We start from the raw sequence: 19,258 nt of genomic DNA on the forward strand, positions 1-19,258 counted from the left end.
ATTTTCTAATTTAGTTCGAAAATGTACTCTTTGATTTTAATTTGGATTGGCATTTATTTTTCCTAGAAATCTTTTGGCATCATTTCTTGTGAGCCTGACCTTTGTAACAGTTTTGTTTAAAATCTACTGAAGGCTGGCTACTTCTGCCCAGTTTTCACGAGCCATGCTACTTGCCCACTGGGTCTCGTCTTCTGGCCTAGTGATTGTTGGTTGGACTAATGTTTCACTGTGGTGCATTTTCTTTACATTTTTAAACTGCAAGACCCATTTGCCACATAATTTGTTACTCTGCCTCCTCCCCTTTTTTTTGGGAATACTTTCTCACCTGCAGCATTGTTTTCGGTACAGGCGCTCCTCCACGCTCGTAAGTAAGGGCAGTTCAGAGGTGGACCCCCTTGCTCGCTGTGCCTTCGAGTCTTTGCTGCATCTCACGGAGGCCGCAACACGAGTTTGCTGGGGTTGCGGATAGTACTTTTGTTGAAGGGAGGATTGCCTAGCATTTCCGTGCTCGACTCTCGAGGTGGTTGTAACCAGATGTGCATGCACATGGGTATTTCTCCTCTAAAGTGTGCAATGAGCTAAAGCATGGTAAGTGACCCCCCCCGCCGCCCCCCTCCCCGAGTGGAAAATATTCCATAGGACCTGTCATTTGAACCATGTTCTTTCTTGATAGAGGAGCTCCCACACTTTCGTAGTTTTCTTTTCATAATGCATTTTCTATGCTGTGCAACCCCCACGAGGATGCATTATTTGCGTGTTCTTTAATACGAGTGGAATGTTTTTCTCCGCTGTGGTGTCACCATTAGCATTAGCATTTTTTTTTTTTTTTTACAAAGGTGGTGGGCTGCACACCTTCACTTGGTTCAGGGGAGCAACCACTATTAAAATGTGTGGATAGGACACTCTGCCATATGTAGTTGTGATTTGCAATCGGGGAGACGATGTCAAATTAGTTGCACATGGTGCAAGGCAGCAGACTCCACCACAAATGTTACTGTGCTTTGCCTGCGATTGAAATGTGTCATGTAGGGAAGATGGAATTGTAATACAGGCTTCATAGTTATTTTCTTGATCTCCTCCTGCAATATTTTTACAACAATTGCCAGACCAACTAAATTAGTAGCAATGCTGAAATAGAAGCATTTCAGTATGGCATAGAAATGTTGGACATTACTTTCGTCTTTATTGGCTCAGGAATGGATTCAAAATATATATTCGACTTTTCTGTGATCAATTGTGGGGCTCACAAGTACAGAATGTTAACTAGAACCTAGACTCCAGAAATCCGTGGGCTCAAAGAGCCACAACTGTAAATCGCAAACTAATCACATGGTACGTGATTATATTACTTGATATTCACACAAAGTAACCAAAACGTGCACAGATGATTAATTTTCTCAAATGTGAGGCCAATGTTCACATGGGCTTGCCTATACATTTCGGACCTTGTCTGACTTCAGGGCTGGCGCAGGGAAAGGGCGGGGTGTTGTGCACTACAGGTGTTTGGCAACAAAGGGATAGCGACGTGGAGTGAGTACGCTGTGCAATCGGCGACCAGCAGTGACCAAAAGGTAAAAGGTGCAGGACGCAGCAGCCACTATTGCTCTCTACTAAACTGCCTGGCCTTGGCCATACTTGCTACTTACCACCTGGCTTAACGTCTGTTTCTGCAGAACCATAGGATTCTCCTCTTGCAGTTAGCTGTACCTTTGTTTTGTGAATCCCTGCTGTGTCCTGAGGCTGCTGTGCCTCACGGCTAACTGCTGTGTTCCATGTCCGTTTTAGCCCCTCTCAGACCTCTACCCCACTGTTCAACGAGGGTTAACTGTTGCCCTCTCTAGGTCTGTTTTCCCCCTCTAGGTTCCTATTCCACTGTTGGTATCCGCTGGTAACCGTTTGCTGTGTCCACTAGGCTCTCTCCCACTCTCTAGGTTCCCACTCCACTGTGGTTACTGTTGGTTACTGTGTTTACCTGCCTTGCTGCTTCTTGTTGTGTTCCCTACTGTGCGATTAGTTTTTTTCCCCTCTCACTGCCCCTTTCATCTGCATCTTGCACTGGGCTGTACTTCCCTCTCATATTCTCTCCCCCCCTCTCTCCTCCTCTCTTCCCCCTTGTTCCCCCCTCTCTCGTTCCCTCTCTTTCATTCTCTCCCCTCTCTCTCCTCCTCTCTCTCTCGTGCCCTCTCTCTCTCTCTCGTGCCCCCTCTCTCTCTCGTGCCCCCTCTCTCTCTCTCGTGCCCCCTCTCTCTCTCGTGCCCCCCTTTCTCCCTTTCTCCCTCTCATTCCCCCCCTTCCTCTTTCTCGTGCCCCCTCCAGACCTCATTCCCCCCCTCATATGGTCTTTCTTCTCCTCTCCCATTAATGGTGGCACCCAATAGGAGGTTCTCTTGGCATCTTTCCAGGCCTCCAAAGCCTTCATCAATGTCTAAATGGTACCGTCATGGTCCAGTGCTCTCAGCCCAATCTCCTCCTCCTGGATAGGCATCTCCCACATCTGATCAACTTCCTGGTTTCTCCTGCTACTCCGTCTAACAGCGCTCTGGGTCCTCTGACACTTCCCTCTACCGCCACCTCTCTGGCACCCCCCTCCTGCTCTCTGGCCCCTATGCCACCTCCGTCTACTGCCTCTGCTCCCTCTCTGGCTCATCTACAATTTCCGCTGGGTGTACCTCAGTCCTGTACCCTTCCCCGGAAGTCTTTCAAATGTGGCAACCTACTCAGTGTCACTGCTCTCCTCTCGCTCTGCTGTCAAGCACTCCTTTTGAAACCTGCCACCTTCTCGAAGACCTTGACCTGGATTTCCTCGCTCTCACTGAGACATGGTTCACGGCCAGCTCTGTCACTAGTGTTAGGGAGAATCATGTGCAGTACCCTTTGGGAACACTACACAAGTGTAAGTACAATTTCATCTTTGGTACAAGCCTGTACTACACAGTAAAATGGTAGCGATGGCTGAGCAGCCAGACTTATCTCAAGAGTAAAGTGAGTAGTACAAGAGATTACAAAGGACAACATCAGTATATGGTTCAAACAAACACTGATTCAAGGTTTCTGAGTAAAAGAATATACATTTATTTACACCATTTATAAAACGGTTCACTATCGTAAAGCAGCAGAAAATCAGTCTTAATAATAGACTACTGCAGCACCCAATCAATTCTGGACAAGTTAAGCTCAAAATGAAGTGTGAGCAAAATGGCACTCCAGCAATTTAAAAGGGAGAAAAGACAATGTTATCCAAAATCAATAGCACCAACAAGTTATAGGCAGGGCAATCTAGAAAAGGCTGCTACAACTACGATTCAAGTCAATAGGTCTGGGCCAATGTTAATGGTTCAGAGTCTTTGCAGAGGATCACAAAGTTCAAAGTAGTTTGCGGTTCAGTCTTTGCCAAGAGTTCAAAACGAAGTTGGTTGGAGAAAAAGTTACTTAAAGGAGAAGAGAAGGACAAGCCTTTGGAGAGGTGAGATTTCCTGCGCTTTCACCGCGGTCGGATGGAACGAACGACCGAATTTGCACAGTACCTTTAAGGTTAGTTTAGTTTGTTTATTTATAGAGCGCGTCCGAACCCTCGGGTAGCTGGGCGCATAATCATGTGCACAGCATAGTTACATATCGTTACACGAACACATGTATAGAGAAAGGGTACATACATTCAATGGACAAAAGGAATGGTACAGAATGTGGCATGAGATAATTACAACGGAAAGAAAGGACCGAGTTACATGGTGGTCCAGTTCATGATTTAAATAGGACATACAGTTCTGGATAGTGGCGAGAGGAGGCCAGGAATACATGCAAGTACATGGCAAGGTGTTTAGGCTGAGAGCCAGGATTTCACCATGGCTCTGAATGGCCAGAAAGAGGCTTCCGATCTGATTGTAAGAGGGAGAGAATTCCAGCATGGAGCTGCGAGCACTGGGAAGCTGGATCCTCCTGCTGTTTTTGGATTGTAGTAGGGAACCTTTAGTTGATGCAGGTAGGGAGTTCTGGTGGGTCTAATGGAGCAGTGTCTAGAGAATTTGTCCGAAAGGTAGCGTGGGGCAGTGAGGGACAGGCACTTATGTGTGATGACAAGGGTTCTTAGCTTGATTCTGTCCCGGATAGGGAGCCATTGGACTTTTGCTAGCCGTAGGTATGTGGGCCTTACGTGGGAGGTTGAGGGCACATTTTAAGGCGTTATTTTGGAGAATCTGGAGTCTGTTCAAATTTTTGGTGGTGGTGCCTAGGTAGAGTGTTACAATAGTCTAATTTAGACAATATCAACGCTCTTGCTAGGGTGAGGCAACTGGAGTGGGAAAGAAAAGGCCTACAGGCATTGATCAGTTTATTGGTGTAGGTGGTAGTTGAAATGGTGGTGTTTGTTGTTAAGACGGATTTCTGAACTCTGTCCTGGTGGCGCAGAAGTTCAGAAGGCCAACCTAATTACTTGGAACAGGGTAACCTCTGGACGAGCCAGACCAATCAAGGTAGCGATCGCGGCGGTCAAGACTAGGTCTCAAGAGGGGTGAGGGTGACTGAAAGCCCGCAATGAGCACACAAAGCAAGAGCGCTTACAAACTACTCCAAACAGTTGTTATATCAAAAATATATACACATTTATTTTAAGGCCTTTAAAACAACGACCGTAGCGAGAAAATCACAATATTAAGCCAACACATACCATATCAACACAATATATATACAAATACGACAGTCGCAAGCATTATATGCACGAAATGTGTAGTCCACCTGAAAGGGAAGGAAAACAGGCAGTGCGATAATGCTTTAGACTCAGTTCGCCTTCAGAGGCACCTAACTAGATGGAAGTCTGAGCCCTGCGAAGAGTGGAGCCTTGTGCTCAAAAGTACCTGCACATGCTGGTGCCAACGGGCAAAAGGGGAGTCTCTTCTAAGGAAATCAGGCAGTTCGGTTCAGTGCACAAATGAAGGAGAACAAGTTCCGCGACTCAAGCGCAGCCTCCACAGGGAGCAGAAGCAGAGCGCGAGTACGGACAAAAGGGTGCTGTTTTTACACAGCGGGGAAAAGCAATGGGCTACTGCAGGAGGGCGACCAGATCCTAGCTATACTACTCACCGGTCCCCGATGCAAACAGACCCAGGCTTCTCCACGTTAGTTTCAGCAGCTGGCAGGTTCAGAAGAGCAGGGAACGCCTCGTCATGTTGAGTACAAAGACGTCCCAATCGAAGAAACCTGCACAGTTTTGTCACCACAGCAGGGCAAAGGAGCGGCCGTGTGTATCTGAGCCAAATGTACACTACTCACTTCCGACCTGGGAACGCCAAGTGTACGAAGCGTGTGAGAGTGACAAGGACTCGAAATACAACACAACCTGGCGGCGGTTACAGAGCAGGACTCCCGTGTAAGCTGGTCAGTCAACTGGATGGCCCAGAGACGCTTCCGAAGGCTTACTGGCAGGAGATGATGAAGTCGCCGAGAATAGCTGTTCCTGCTATTCCAAAGGTCGAAGCACCAGTACAAGCCTTCTGGTTCGATCAAAGGAGGAAAGGGTTTCACAGGACGACAGCAGTGCAAAGGAGGAGTCCTTCAGCGGGTCACCAGCGATTCCTCGGTCCAGCCTCTTGGTTGCAGGATACTTGGCTCCTGTATTCCTTCGTTCGTGAGAACTCAGGAGATCGACATGGTAGTGGTGTTTCCAGCCCCCTCTTATCCACGGTTCCCTTCGCGCCAAAACGGAGGGGAGCCAATGGGAGATCCGCTCATCAACACACACACCATTCGTGGACCAATCACGGACCACGGTGGTCCCAGGCATTCACACTACCCTAGACTCTCTGGCACCCAGGATGTGTATTGGGACCAGACATCCCAGCCCACACCCTGGAGGCACACAAAAGACATGTAGAAGCCCGCGAAAGCATCCGTGTTTCGCGGGAAAGTACATGCCCAAATAAGGAAGGCTTCGGGTCGCTCGACCTGGGGAAGGTGAAGGGAGCAAGACGGTCAGTGGACAGGACAAAGGAGCCTCGTGGTCTGGCCATTTTGGGAGCCAGGCCACCATTTTGGGTTCAGCGCGAAAAACGCGCTTAGAACGCCAAAAGGAGCTCAAAATACACAAAACGATCGCTGCCACCATTCCAGTCCCTGAATGACTTGCACCGATCAAATACAATCCTAAACGAGTATCTAGGGCCTGTAGAAGGCTAGAGACCCAAGAGAGCTGTAACTTAGCTTACAGTGCCCTCTTGTGTCATGTTGCACTAAAGCCGCAACATGATAAAAGAAACTACGGGAAACAGCGTTCCCCGGTACTGACTGTCTTAAGGGCATGTCAGTTTCCCCATAAGAAAAGGAGCGAAAGCCCAGAGGAGTGCGGCAGAAGGCTGCACTTCTCTGGCAAAGTCAAGAACAAGGTGAAAAACAGCAAAAAGTTTAGGGGTTGCCACATGGAAGGAAAATTACCTACAATTACGAAATCTTTCCTAACATTTGTTTTTTTAGCGACAGGGTGGAATCGAGGTACACACCTAGTGTTTTGACCTCTTTTGGAGACTTTTATAATGTTGCCGTCAATGGTAAAGGATTGGTACCTAGGGTCAAATTTATTGAGGCGGGCCTGGGATCCTACGATAAGCAGTTCCGTCTTATCGCCATTGAGGCAGAGACTATGTGTGGCCACCCAGGCTTGAATTTCAAGGTAGATCTCATTAAGCTTTGCAACATCTTCTTCATAGCAACCAGTGAGAGTGATGAGGACCTGGGTGTCTGCGTAATTAGTGTAGCTGACGCCCAGTTCGTCGAGACGGTCAAAGAGGAGCTTAGTAAAGATGTTGTAAAGTGTGGGCAAAATGCAGGAGCCTTGAGGAACTCCACATTGGATTGGGATAGGGTCAGCAGCCGCGGAGGGGGCGAAGACCCTAGTCGACCTGTCAGACAAAAATGACTGAATCCGATTGGTGGCTTTCTGTGAGAATGCGGCAGCCGAAGAGAGGTGTTGTGTGAGGATCTGGTGGTCAACCAGATCGAAGGCAGCGGAGAGTTCCAACAGGAGCAAAATGGCCAGTTTGCCCTTGTCTTTGGCATCATCCATTTGGATTTAAAGAGTGCCGTAGCTGAGGCAGTTGTTCCTGGCAGTTCCTGCAGGCTCACGGTTCCTGAAGCTTCCGTCGTGGGGACAAGGACAACGGGTGGAGGGACCTGCACTGCACAGGGAAGAAGCCAGCAGCGGAGCAAAATGACAAAAGGTGCGCTCCTTAAAACCCAAACTAGTTCTCTTCCCACTGGCTATCTGGTCTACTGCAGCGATGCACAGTAAATTCGACCAGTATGAGGACGGTGTCTGGTGTTTGGCGAGCTGGTTGTTCCCACCAAGCTCAAGGGAAGAATATTCCTTGCAGATCTCCTCTGTTGTTGAGGTTTCGGGCGATTCGGACCTGCAGCAGGGCTTCACCGGGTGTCCAGTAGTTGCAGCAGTCGTCTTCCTTCAGCTTCTCTTAGGTTCTCTCGTTCCAGTGGCGACTCTGCCTTCCAGTCCCAGAGACAGGCTTTTAATGCACCAAATCCCCCCATTCACACAGCCTGGCTGTCAATCACACAGCAGGGTGGCTGTCCTGGCAGGGCAGCCACCTAGCCAATCAAACAAGTGTGTGACACGGGCCTCCAAGGAGACCCTGTGCAGGGGACCTCAAGCCCCTCCCTCACATCCTGTCCACCCAGACACTCGGGTGCCTAAGGAGGGCTTCTGTACAGAAGCCCGCCAAAGGACGGCGAACAAAGGAACCAAACCTGGTTTGGCGCGCAGAGTAAAACACTAAAAAGACCTTTACAAAAAGATATGGCAAAATAACTCAACCGGAACCAAGTTAAAATAAAAGTGGATTACCGGGTTTGAGTTTGAGGCTACCACCATAGCCTCAAATGGTACCAAAGGCTATTTTCATAGTCTGCGGTAGAATAAAAATGGTAGATACCACTGCCACCAGCCAAATCTTAGAGAAAGGGGAACATACTAATGTTTTATGAGAAGCAGACAATAGGGTAGAACTATTAACCCCTCCACTACTCTTTTGGAAGATAGGGTGTACTGGGTCTGTACATTTAAAAAGACCAGTAAAGTCAATGGTAACTTTACATGTTTTGGGAGACAGTATACTGTCAGTCCCAGAAAATGGAGTTTAGAGTGGGAAGTCTGAAAAGACACCCCTGTGTCACTGCACTAAAGGTGCTGGGTGACACACAGTAAAAAGATGATGGCTGTGGGGTGGGTGAGACTCCATAGTCCATAAGCATAAAAATGTACAACACACAGCAAAACACATGTAAGAGTGGGAAAAAACGGCTCACACTCTTACCAGGTGAGAAAATTAAACCCTAGAAATCCCAGCAAAGCTGCTGAGGTACTCAAAAAGGTAAGGGAAATTAGCCATTCTGGAGAATTCTCCCTAACGAGTTTTGACCCTCTCCTCCCTGAGGGCTACAAGATCATCTGAGCCCAGAACCAACATGCTGGGAGGTGGAGTGGCTCTGATCTTTCCAGAGTGGGTCCCTGCTTCTGTCATTCCTATAGAGGCCTACTCTTCCTTTTGAATGCCTGGTCTGCAGGCTCGCTCTCCTGGCCTCTGACTGTAGCCACCATCTGCAGGCCACCTGGTGAGGTCACCCTCTTCCGCTCAGAATGGGCTGACTTCTCCTCTCCTTTCCCTCTCAACCTCTCCTCTGTGACCTCAACATCAACCTGGATGCATCTAATCCCGCCTCAGGGATCTTCTGCAACTTTTGCAACACTCTCCCTTTGAATTTTACCCTCTGGTCTGACGCACTCTGCTGGATACACCTAGGATGTTCTAATCTCCTCTGCCTGACTGACCCCTTTCTGCTCTCCTCCCACCTGAAACTTTTATCTCCCAGGCAAAGCCTACCCCAGCACTGCCACTTTCCTTCGCGGTCATTGGACCCATGAAGCGGCTGTCAGTGGATGCCTTTGCCTCTACTTTCTCTGCTCCTCCTACTGCACTGGCTGACTCGCACTCTGACACAGCCCTCACTAACCTGCATCTTTCCATCTTCAAAACTCTGGACATCCTTGTTCCTGTCACGAGAATCTGTCTGAAGCCTAACTCCAAGTGCAACTCTTGGTGTGACTCTGACCTAATCACCCTGAAATGCAAGTGCAGCATGGCTGAGAAGAAGGGGAGGCCTTCGGGCGCATCTTCTGACAAACTGGCCTGCCACCTGCTCCAAAGGCAAAACAGACTGTCCTCTCCAAGAAGGTCGATATTCAAGTCTGTCTCTGCGGCCTCTAACATGGCCGAACTCTTTCAAATCTGCAAGGAGCCGGTCAATCCTTCTGCAGTCTCCACCTCTCCTGTTCCCTCCCAGGCCCTCTGTACAGCTCTGGTCTCTCATTTCACAGTTAAAACTCAGGACATCTTGTCCCCTTTCCTCGCTCAGGCTTTTTTGGCCGCCTCTCCCTTGTCTCTTCCTTTCTAACACCTGACAATGTTTCTAGGCAAGTATGATCCATGAGTGTCATCCAAACAGGTGCCCCCCTGCTCTTTGAAAACCATCAAGGATCACGCTGCCAACCTCACGCCAGCCTTGGCCGATTTTTCTACAATCACTCTTGACACTGAACCTTCCCCTCTCTCAAGCATTCCCTTGTGCACCCCCTACTATAAAAGCCTTATGTCGATCCTACCTACCTGTAACTATGAGCCGATTTCTATCACTCCTTTCCTGGGCAAACTCCTGGAAAAGCTGGCCATCTCCCAGCTTACTCTCCTCACTGAATCTGTTGGTTGTCTCCGTGATCAACAGTCTGGCTTCAGAGCAGCCTGAGGCATGGAAACTGCTCTCCTGAACACTTGTGAAGATCTGCTCCCTTTATTACCCAACAGAATGCTGAGACTATACCCAGAGAAATAGTTGGCGCAAAAATAGATTATTGCTGTAGTCTGCTGATTGGTATTAATAAAGGAGTGTTCTGAACGACCTGTAGTCTCTTGCAGTGTGGTTGGAGTACTCACGGGCACCGCTCATAGAGAGCACATCTCAGAGGCCCGCCGTAATCTCCATTGGCTGCTGATCGAATCTAGACTTCTATATCGACTTATTCTAATTGTACATGAATGTCGGTTGGGTAAGATGCCGGCATACCTCAAGGCAGTGATTAAAGAAAAGGGTAATCTCAGGTACGTTGGGTCTAATAATACTGTTTTGCTTTTTGTTCCCACATCTAATACTGTTCAAAACTGCTTTTATGCATGCAGCCCCTAGAGCTTGGAATGGACTACCCACTGATCTCAAAAGTACTGAATCTGCTAAAGTGTTTAAAAAGAAATTGAAGACCTGGCTTTTCAATTAATCTTTCCCCTGTTCAGCTTCTTTCCATTGTGCTTTGCCATTTGTTAGTAGTATGTGTTCATGCGTGATGTGGTGTTTTGACGCCCTTAAGCCTTTGGGTCCATGGACTGCGCTGTACAAATAAGGTAAAAGTAAAGTAATCTTGACTGCAGCGCTCCCTTTCCTCAGCTTTTGAGTCAATCACGCCAACCTGATCATTCGACTCAGCGGGAACCTAGGCATTGCAGATGAGGCCCTGGCGTGTCTGAACTCTTTCCTCCTGGACTGACCCTCCCAGGTCCAACTTGGGTTCTTTATCTCCAACACATCTCTCTCCACATGTGGTGTCCCTCAGGGCCCTATCCTCTGAACCTGGCTCTTCAATATCTGTATGGCCCTTTTGACCCACTTGATCTCCACCTTCTCTTCCAACTTTCAGTGTTATGCTGATGAAACTCTGCTCTTTCAGGCTTCCTTCAGCTTTCTCTCCTCCCTCGCTCATTCCTGGCTGTCTGCGATTCAGGATTGGTGCGCCTCCAACTATATCTGCCTTAATGTCATTAAAATGGAGATCATTCTCATTTGGGACCCCTGCTCCTCCTTTCCCCTCTCACTCTGGCTGCCCTCCTTGGGCCCTCTCCCCTCGCCTTTCTGTGAAGCAAAAAACCTTGGTGTCATCTTTGACTCCACTCTCTCCTTCTCTCCTCACATGACAGACCTTGCCAAGAAGGCCCATTTCCAGCTTCACCTCCTCAGAGGTAGTTCACCTTTCTCACTTTTCCCCCCAGAATCTCATGGTCTCCAGAGGCCAGGTTCTCTCCAGGCTGGACTACTGCAACAGCCTCTTTCTCAATCTAACAACCCTTTACCCCATGCAACTAATCCAGAACAGAACTGTGAGACTTATCATTGGCCTCAAAACCAGGGACCGCATCTCTCCAGTCCTGAAATCTCTACACTGGCTCCCGGTGGCTGCAAGGATCAAGTTCAAGACCCTCTACATCATCCACAAGGCTTTCTGGGGCCCGGGACCTTATTACATCCAACGCGCTGCCAAAATCCTTTCTAGAGCCCTTTGCTCAGCTACTTCCTACTCTGAGGGACGGACGCTTCTCCAAGCAGAGTGGGGGGGTGGGTACATCTCTCCCCTCTTCAGGTTCCTTCCTCTGGAACAGCCTCCCTCCCCCTCAGACTTGAGCATGGACCCACCTGAAGTTACGGATGCGACACAAGACCTTACTTTTCTCCTCTCTCGCTTCCTTGTAAACTTACCAGTCTGCTCCACCGACTGCTTTCTTGTTACCCTCAGAGTCTCACTGGGTACCATGCTCCTCCATGACCAGTCCTTGCACTGCCTCCTAGCTCCCATGCCTCCTTGCACTTTCCCTCGCCCTCCACCTTCCTCCTGCACTTCTCATGTCACACTTGCACAAGCTGAATGACACAAGGCCTAGTAAGATAGCTTGTCTTCCCTCCCTTGTCTTGTGGCGCCTAGACACCATTGTGTACAGGGACGTTATAAATGCCAAAGCAAATGACTGCTGAGTTCTTCAAATATCTTTGGACACGAAATTGTGACGACCCCATCTCTGATATTGGATGGAGTTTTGCTAAAACACGTTGGACATAGTTTGTCATTTGGTGCTTCTAGTTTACAGCTGCTGGTTACCATGACTGATCACGTGAATGGCTGGGTAGAGCCGCCTTAATTTGCAACAGTGGCAGATTTCTGAGGGGATGTGTGAACCAACTAAAATGTTTCAGCAAGAATCACTCTTGACCCTTAACCCTGCCAGGTAGCTTCCATACTAGCAAGTAGTTGCACCATTGTAACATCTAGGATGAATACCTCCAATTTTTCAAATGTGTCAAATGCATTTTCAACCAACATGGGGGGCAAGTGTATGTGAATTATCACTTTTAAAGAAATGTGGTAGGGCCCATTTGCACCTTTCTAATTGGAAATGATGGTAGATGTATACATTCGAAAGAATATTAAAAATGCATGTTTAAAATGTATTTGCAGGCCTGTAAAAGCAAAGATGGCAAGCTCCATGCTAACCTGGTGTGTCCTGTGGATGTAACGGAAGTGCCTGAAGCAACCTTGCCCGACATCCAAAGCACAAAGGAGGCTATAAGGTCATTGCATTCTGTTAAAAAGCATAACTCCTCCTTCTTTCTGGCGGTTGGCTATCACAAACCTCACATTCCTTTTAGGTATCCAAAGGTAAGGCACCTATCAGTTTCAAGATCTTAATCTATTCTAGCATTCATAAAGCTAAAGTTCCTATATGCTATGCTATGCATGTTTAAATGCTCCATGTGTTGCCATTCTGGTTAGTGCCTGCACTAGATCCATGATGTGACGTTCTTCTACTAGGCACTTGGACCTCCTCTTTACCAATGAATCCAAGTTGGAACTTGTAGTAATCGCATTTCCTAAAAATGTACCGTCAGTGAATATACCTGGACTAGTTTCAGGACGTGGGCAGCATGACCACTGCCAGTCATTTAGTTGACACATGTATATTCCAAAGATCCCGGCATGCCGCTGAAATGGTACTGGGGCTGGGTGGTAGGGTAGCAGGGGCTTAGCCTTTTAAAGTGGAGCTGGCACAAAGGAAACCCTTTCATACCATACAGTGGCCTGTTGATGCACCCTAACTTATTAATCAAATCATAGTTAAGAGAAAGTATGTTCTAGAATTAAAAACAGGCAGCTAAAGTTATATTTATTTTTACCAGCACTGGGACACTTTCTGATGTGCCCCATTTATTCACTTACAAGTGGAAACCAGTTGTTGATTGCCAAACCTGCTATAAGTGGCAGCAGTCTACAATTTGGTAGGAACATTCCTGGCCAAATCACCCACCCCAGTCGTGATGCATTTCACTGTCCCTTTATTTTTGGAAAATTGGGAATCCAGTTGAGGTTTTGCCAACCATTATCAATTTTAAAATATTTTATGAAAGTTTAAAAAAAATAATGGGACAGGGCTATGGTGACAGATTAATTTTTATTAAAGATGGTTCATTAAGGGATTCAATTAAACTGCCAATACCCATATCCCATGATCTTGCGTCCCCCTTTGGCATACAGATGAGACACCTCCAAAAACTATGCCTTTTTAAAGATGCTCAACACATGTGCCTAGTTACACGCAGGAAAACTATTGAGCTTGGTAATGGAACCAACTCCTCTCCCAGTTGGAGAGCCTGGCTTACCAAGGTGGGTCAGGGCTGGGAACAGCTACTTCATGCAAAGCTAACCGACCAAGTATACTTGGATTGTAGACCCTTTGATGTTGGGCAGACTGGTGTGGTGTGAGGTCCAGGAAATTAGAGGCTGCTTGCATTGTTGGGGCAGTGTCGATACTAGCCCCACAACGTTTACATGCAGTCTGGTGTTTAGAAACGGAACAGTGGTTGGCAAAAACGGAACAGTGGTTGGCAAAAACGGAACAGTGGTTGTTGGCATTGCACAATTGTGGGAAATTACTTCTGCATTCGTAGTTAAAAACGTATCTTAAGTGGCATCACTTACACAAAGCATCCCATTTTTATCTGGTCCAAAGACTTGCACAACATGAAATGCAGATCAATTTAAAACCAAAACCTCACCGCTGGTTCTAGACTTCAAAGTGTGATATTTTTCTTTTGTTTCACTGCTAAAGGTAGTGACATTTTTCGATCTGTTGATCGAGATAAGGAGTTTGAAAGAATTTATAGGGGACATTTTATTACCCCATTGTATGTTTCTGTTGGCTTCGAAGCATGTAGGGACATTTTATGCATTACCAATGTTTGATAGTTCGCCCATCGGTCTTGTTTATTTATTTTGACATTTGTCAAGCGCACTAGGCCCAAAGGCATCAAGGCGCTATTAACATACGAATACAGTTGGTGACGCATTGCAGTAATGTAAGTGTTTTTTCAGGAAAGTGCGTAGGCGTACAGTTTGTAATTCTGCTCGGAAATTGTGGTCGGAGAACAGCAATGTCTTAAGTTGTTTCCGTAACGACCAGAATGATGGTTCAGATCTTAAGGAAAGTGGAAGGTGGTTAGTTTTTTGCTGCTATGACTGGGAAGCTGGCACCCCAGCTTTGCTGCGTTGGAAGCGAAATATGGTGAGAGTAGGTAGTGCTGGTAGGTCTTCAGGATTGAGACTTGGTGAATTTTTGTCATGGGTACTTAGGGGCAGAGTGCGTGATTGTGAGTGATTTTTAAAGTTGATGCACTCTTGGATGGGTATGATATGGCATTTGTAAAGCGCCTATACAAAAGTGTTTCAAGGCGCTACGAGGCAAGCAAGGGTGAACAGAGGGAGGAACAATCTTACTAGGCTAAGTGACCTTGAGATTGTGCAGGGGAGGGGAAAGTGCTAGCAGAAAGTGGACGGGGCACTTCTGTACATGGGATCAAAACAATAAGATGTGCAGACAGCAGGTGTCCAAGTGCAGGCTGGGGACTTTAGGGTTACAGCTACAGAGCCAAGTGCAATGGACGCTCCTAGCAGCAGATATATGGTCGCATTTAGGAATGTTGAGGGCAGCCCTGATGGCGCTGTTTTGGACGAGTTTTGCGGGCGAAGGAGCCTGTGTAGAGGGCTTTGCAGTGAAGTCATGAACTTACCAGAGCCCAAGCAATAGTGATGTAGCGTTCGGTGTTAAGGAACAGCCTGCTTCCATTAATCAGCTTAGAAGTGTACGCTGCTGAACAGGCGATTGCATTAAATTGTGAGAATGATACTGCAGAGTCCAGATAAACTCCCAAGGTTTTGATATTGTTTGAGGCTTGGTGGTGTTTTCATCCATAATGGAGGACTTGTATGATGAGTCTAGCTTGCGAAGAGTGTGTTGTGAGCCAATCAGAAGGATATCAGTCTTCACGTCGTTCAGACATAAGTGGTTGGAGGCCATTCAAGTTTGGAAGATGTGGTAGAGTGATTCAAGATTGTTTGAGTCAATTTCGTAATTGCCTTTGAGGTGAAGGATCGGTGTCCACGAAGTTTGTGTAGGACGTTCCTTAATGGTCAAGCAGGTCAGAGTTGTTGTGAATATGTTGCACACAGTTGGGGGGGCACACAGGATCCTTGCAGGACACCGCATGTGACAGGGGCTGGAAGGGCTGATGCTGATAAGTTCTCTCTGACAGGAAGGAGTTGATCCATTTGATGGCATTCGGCGAAAAGTGGGTTGCTGATGCAAGGTGACTGCATAAGATTTGGTATCGACCAAGTCAAATGCCGCCAATACGTCGAATAGCCGAAGTAGGGCTAAATGGCCAGAATCTTTAATAGCATCCAGTTGGTTCATAAGATCTAGCAGGGCAGATTCAGTACCATATCCAGGTCGGAAGCCTGATTGGCGTGACACCAGGAGATGGTTGGCTTCGAGGAAGGCCTGGATCTGCAGGTGGGCTGCGTGGTTCAGTATCTTAGAAGGAAGCGGACCGTGGTTATAGGACGGTACTTTGCTGGGATAGATGGATCTAGGGTGTGTTTTTATTTTATTTTTTTGTTTTTGGTTCAATTAAAAAATTGTAGAACCTTTACAAATCTAAATTTAAAAAGTCAATAAAATATTTCATTTACAGCAGATAAACTTTACATCTTATTATAACACAGTTTGAAATGGAGGATATCACGTCTGACACTTTATATTCTCTAATTCTTAAAAACTAAGCTCTTTTTCAATATGCTTACACAGGCTAACCAATTCAAATATCAGGGGTTTATGTGTGCCTTGCATCATACGTACCCAAAGCGATTGCAGACAATCTTCAAAATTAATATTTACAAATTTCATGAGTCGATTGGTCCTCATTGATTTAAAGTGTGGGCATTCAAGAATAAGATCGGACTCAATCGGCTCTTTACATGGGGGGGGGAGCGACATTTCGTTACATTAGGTTCCCCTTTATTGATCCAATTAGCAGTTTTCTCTAGTATGATAGAAATTCAGTCTGTACCATATGTACGCTTGTCTGGTATGGTTACATGGAAATAATACAACATGATCAAACATGGGAATGTTTTGTTTAAGAAAAGCACATACGCTTTGTACATTTTGTAAAGTGGATATTCTTTCTATTGTGAACAGCCATTCTTTCTCAAAGAGCTTCTTTTTTGCAAAACCCAGACGCTGATACACATCTTCAATAGTAATGCATAAAGAGTTCAAGAGATGTTGCATACTAAGATGATATTTGTTAAAGGAGGCTGAAGTAGAATAGTCCAACATACTTTTCAGATCTTCATATAAAGAGTTTTTAGGTTGAAAGTGAATTTTTACATAACCAGGTAGTTGGCGCCATTTCCAGCGTGCAGATAGTGCAACCAACCCAAACTCATGGCGTATTACTGCATTTGGTATGTTCATTGGGAGATGCATAGCAGATTTGATCAATTAACCCTGTGTGGAGTCCAGGATTGCACTCATATCGCTTAGGCACATGTCCATGGAATACAAAAGGACACTTTCTATTTTTAACGTCAAAAAATCAATCGTGTGGATTAATGAAAATGTACAGTATTTTGAATAAATCCTTTTTAGTTGGGATAATGGGCGGCGTGACTTATTTTTAATCAAATCTGTCCATGCTTTAATTGAATTTTGAGCAGAGAGATTGTAACCCAAGTAGATCGCATTGGAGGTGCATGGGATTTGAGTTTTCATAATCTCCCATTGGTATCCCTTACTATTTTGCTTAGTGCCAAATTTCAAAATGGCCGTTTTTGCAGGATTTGGAGTCAAATTGTGTGCAACTGCAAATTCTTCAAAAAGCAATAGCTTTGTTTGCAACCTGGCCGGCGTAGGGTCAGACACTATATCATCTGCAAACGCAATCCATTTTATCCATAATGAGCCCATTTTAACAGAGAACAGATTGCTATGATCCCATTCCTTATCAAGGTCAGAAAGATATAAATTGAAGAAAGTTGCCGCTAAATTGCAGCCTTGCTTAAGGCCAATGAATGTACTCATAGGGTCAGTTCTTCCGTCTGCAGACATTTTTATTTTATAGGAAGTATTAGTATGGAGTTTAATGAACCAATAAAGTAATACTGTCAAATACCCATGGTCCTCATTTTATTCTACAAGAGGTTTCGTACCACGTTATCAAAAGCTGATGACTTATCTATCATGGCTATATATACGGAATAAGAATTCTTTCCTTTGGTGCCAGCGATTAAATGCGACATGATGGCAGCATTCAGAGAGGTGCTCATGCCCTTCCTAAAACCTGTTTGGTGTTTCGAGTAGAGGTTGTTTTCCTCGATACATTTTTCAAGGTCATGTAAGAGAAGAATTGCGAACAATTTCACGTCCGTATCAGAGATTGGCATGTAATTCTGTGGGAGAGAAGATCGCCCTTTTTGAATATTGGAACAGTGTTCGCTGAAGTCCATGAAGGGGGGATATGACGGTACTAATAATGAATTTGAATTTAATTTTCAGGATTCTCATCCGAAACCTAGGGATCAGCTTTATAAAGACATGGAGGGAGGCCATCCGGGCCTGCTGATTTAGAATAGGATATTTTTGAAATTGCCCATTTAAGGTCTTCCAGTGACCATTCTTGCTGAAATGTGGAATTTCGCTGTTATATAATCACACCATACTGTACAGAAAGATGTGGCCAGTGGAATGCTTTTATTGTCTCTTTTGATCGTACGCCATATTGTTCTAGTATCATGTGGTAATAAAGCTCTTATAAGGTCACAATTCTCTCTATTATATTTGAGGATACGAGCATGTTTAAGATTCCGCTTAAATACCTTCAGAATTTGCAACCGCATAGTCCGACAGTGCATTGCTCCTAGGCCTGAAGTTTTAAGTTATTTTTCTCTCTTTTTAGAAGTTTACAAGTGGAGTCAAACGGGTGATGGTGGTCACTCCTTAATAGCTCTTATGCTAAAAATGAAAAGAGCATTGTTAATCACCTCAGAGTAGCATTTAATCAAAGAGCATTCAATTTCATTGTGAGGAGGACCGATTGATCCTATTTTGTGATATACATGCTTAACAAATTGCTGGCACAAACCCCGACTCCATCTAATGGAAATTTGAGGACAGTCGATTTCTACTAGTGCCAAGGCTGGCTCAATGAATAATAGTCTACATTCCAATTTCAATTTACAGGAAATCTGTGCGTGGTCACTAGATGGTATGCAACTGCATTTCAATGATGAAATGAGAGCGGAAAAGGGTACGAGTAACAAATATGAAGTCAATCGTCGATGACTTGGATCCTCGGGACCATGTAATTTGGGACTTCATATCGTTACTTGCAACCATATCCATATCCCAATCTCTTAGTAACTCTCTAAATTTCGCACCCCTACCACGTGATAGATAGGAAGGTTTTAGTGATCCACACTCACTCAGGTCCCTACAGTCACAATTGAAGTCACCACCGATGATTTCTAAAGGTTGATATTTACTGGATATGTTTCTTAAACAGTCATCGAGTTCATCCAGCATTGCATCAATCGAGATACCGGCAGGATTCCAGTATAGAGAAATGATTAAGATTGAAGGGTAATTCTCCACTAGTACACCCAGAAGGCTTGCTGATTCCCATGCCCACTTTGACTGTAAATTGACAGTTATTGATAGCAATTACAAGGCCACCACTTGGTCGACCTAAGAGGGACCTCTTTGGAAGCTTACGAGAAGTAGAAAACCCTGGTATGGAAAATGAGGTCAATTTCATTGTCTCCTGTAATATTAAAATCGTTGGTTGGTTCTCTAACAATGTGATGCATGCCAACCCATGAAATTAGCATAGCCGCAGGTATTCCATGAGAACCTTGAGAAGATTGTTTTCAGAATGCTATGAGGTGATGGGTGATATTTTAGATCCCAGGATGGCAGTAATCATTGGTTCAAGCCATGGAATACTTTTTGCTATGGCTACATGGGCTAATGGTGCATGCAAATCTCCATCGACG

At 45.7% G+C, this 19,258-nt stretch overlaps 1 protein-coding gene across 2 annotated transcripts in view; it reads left to right on the forward strand.

Moving 5' to 3' along the window:
* Nucleotides 1-19,258, forward strand: part of IDS (iduronate 2-sulfatase) — a 364,864-nt gene that overhangs the window by 184,129 nt on the left and 161,477 nt on the right. For both annotated transcript variants that reach the window (XM_069612759.1, XM_069612760.1), the window contains exon 5: nucleotides 12,329-12,529. In XM_069612759.1, the coding sequence (XP_069468860.1) occupies nucleotides 12,329-12,529 (201 nt within the window). The remainder of the gene's footprint in view (nucleotides 1-12,328; nucleotides 12,530-19,258) is intronic.

The sequence above is a fragment of the Ambystoma mexicanum genome, chromosome 5p (genome assembly GCF_040938575.1).
Source record: "Ambystoma mexicanum isolate Mex_15411 chromosome 5p, UKY_AmexF1_1, whole genome shotgun sequence".
Taxonomy (NCBI): domain Eukaryota; kingdom Metazoa; phylum Chordata; class Amphibia; order Caudata; family Ambystomatidae; genus Ambystoma; species Ambystoma mexicanum.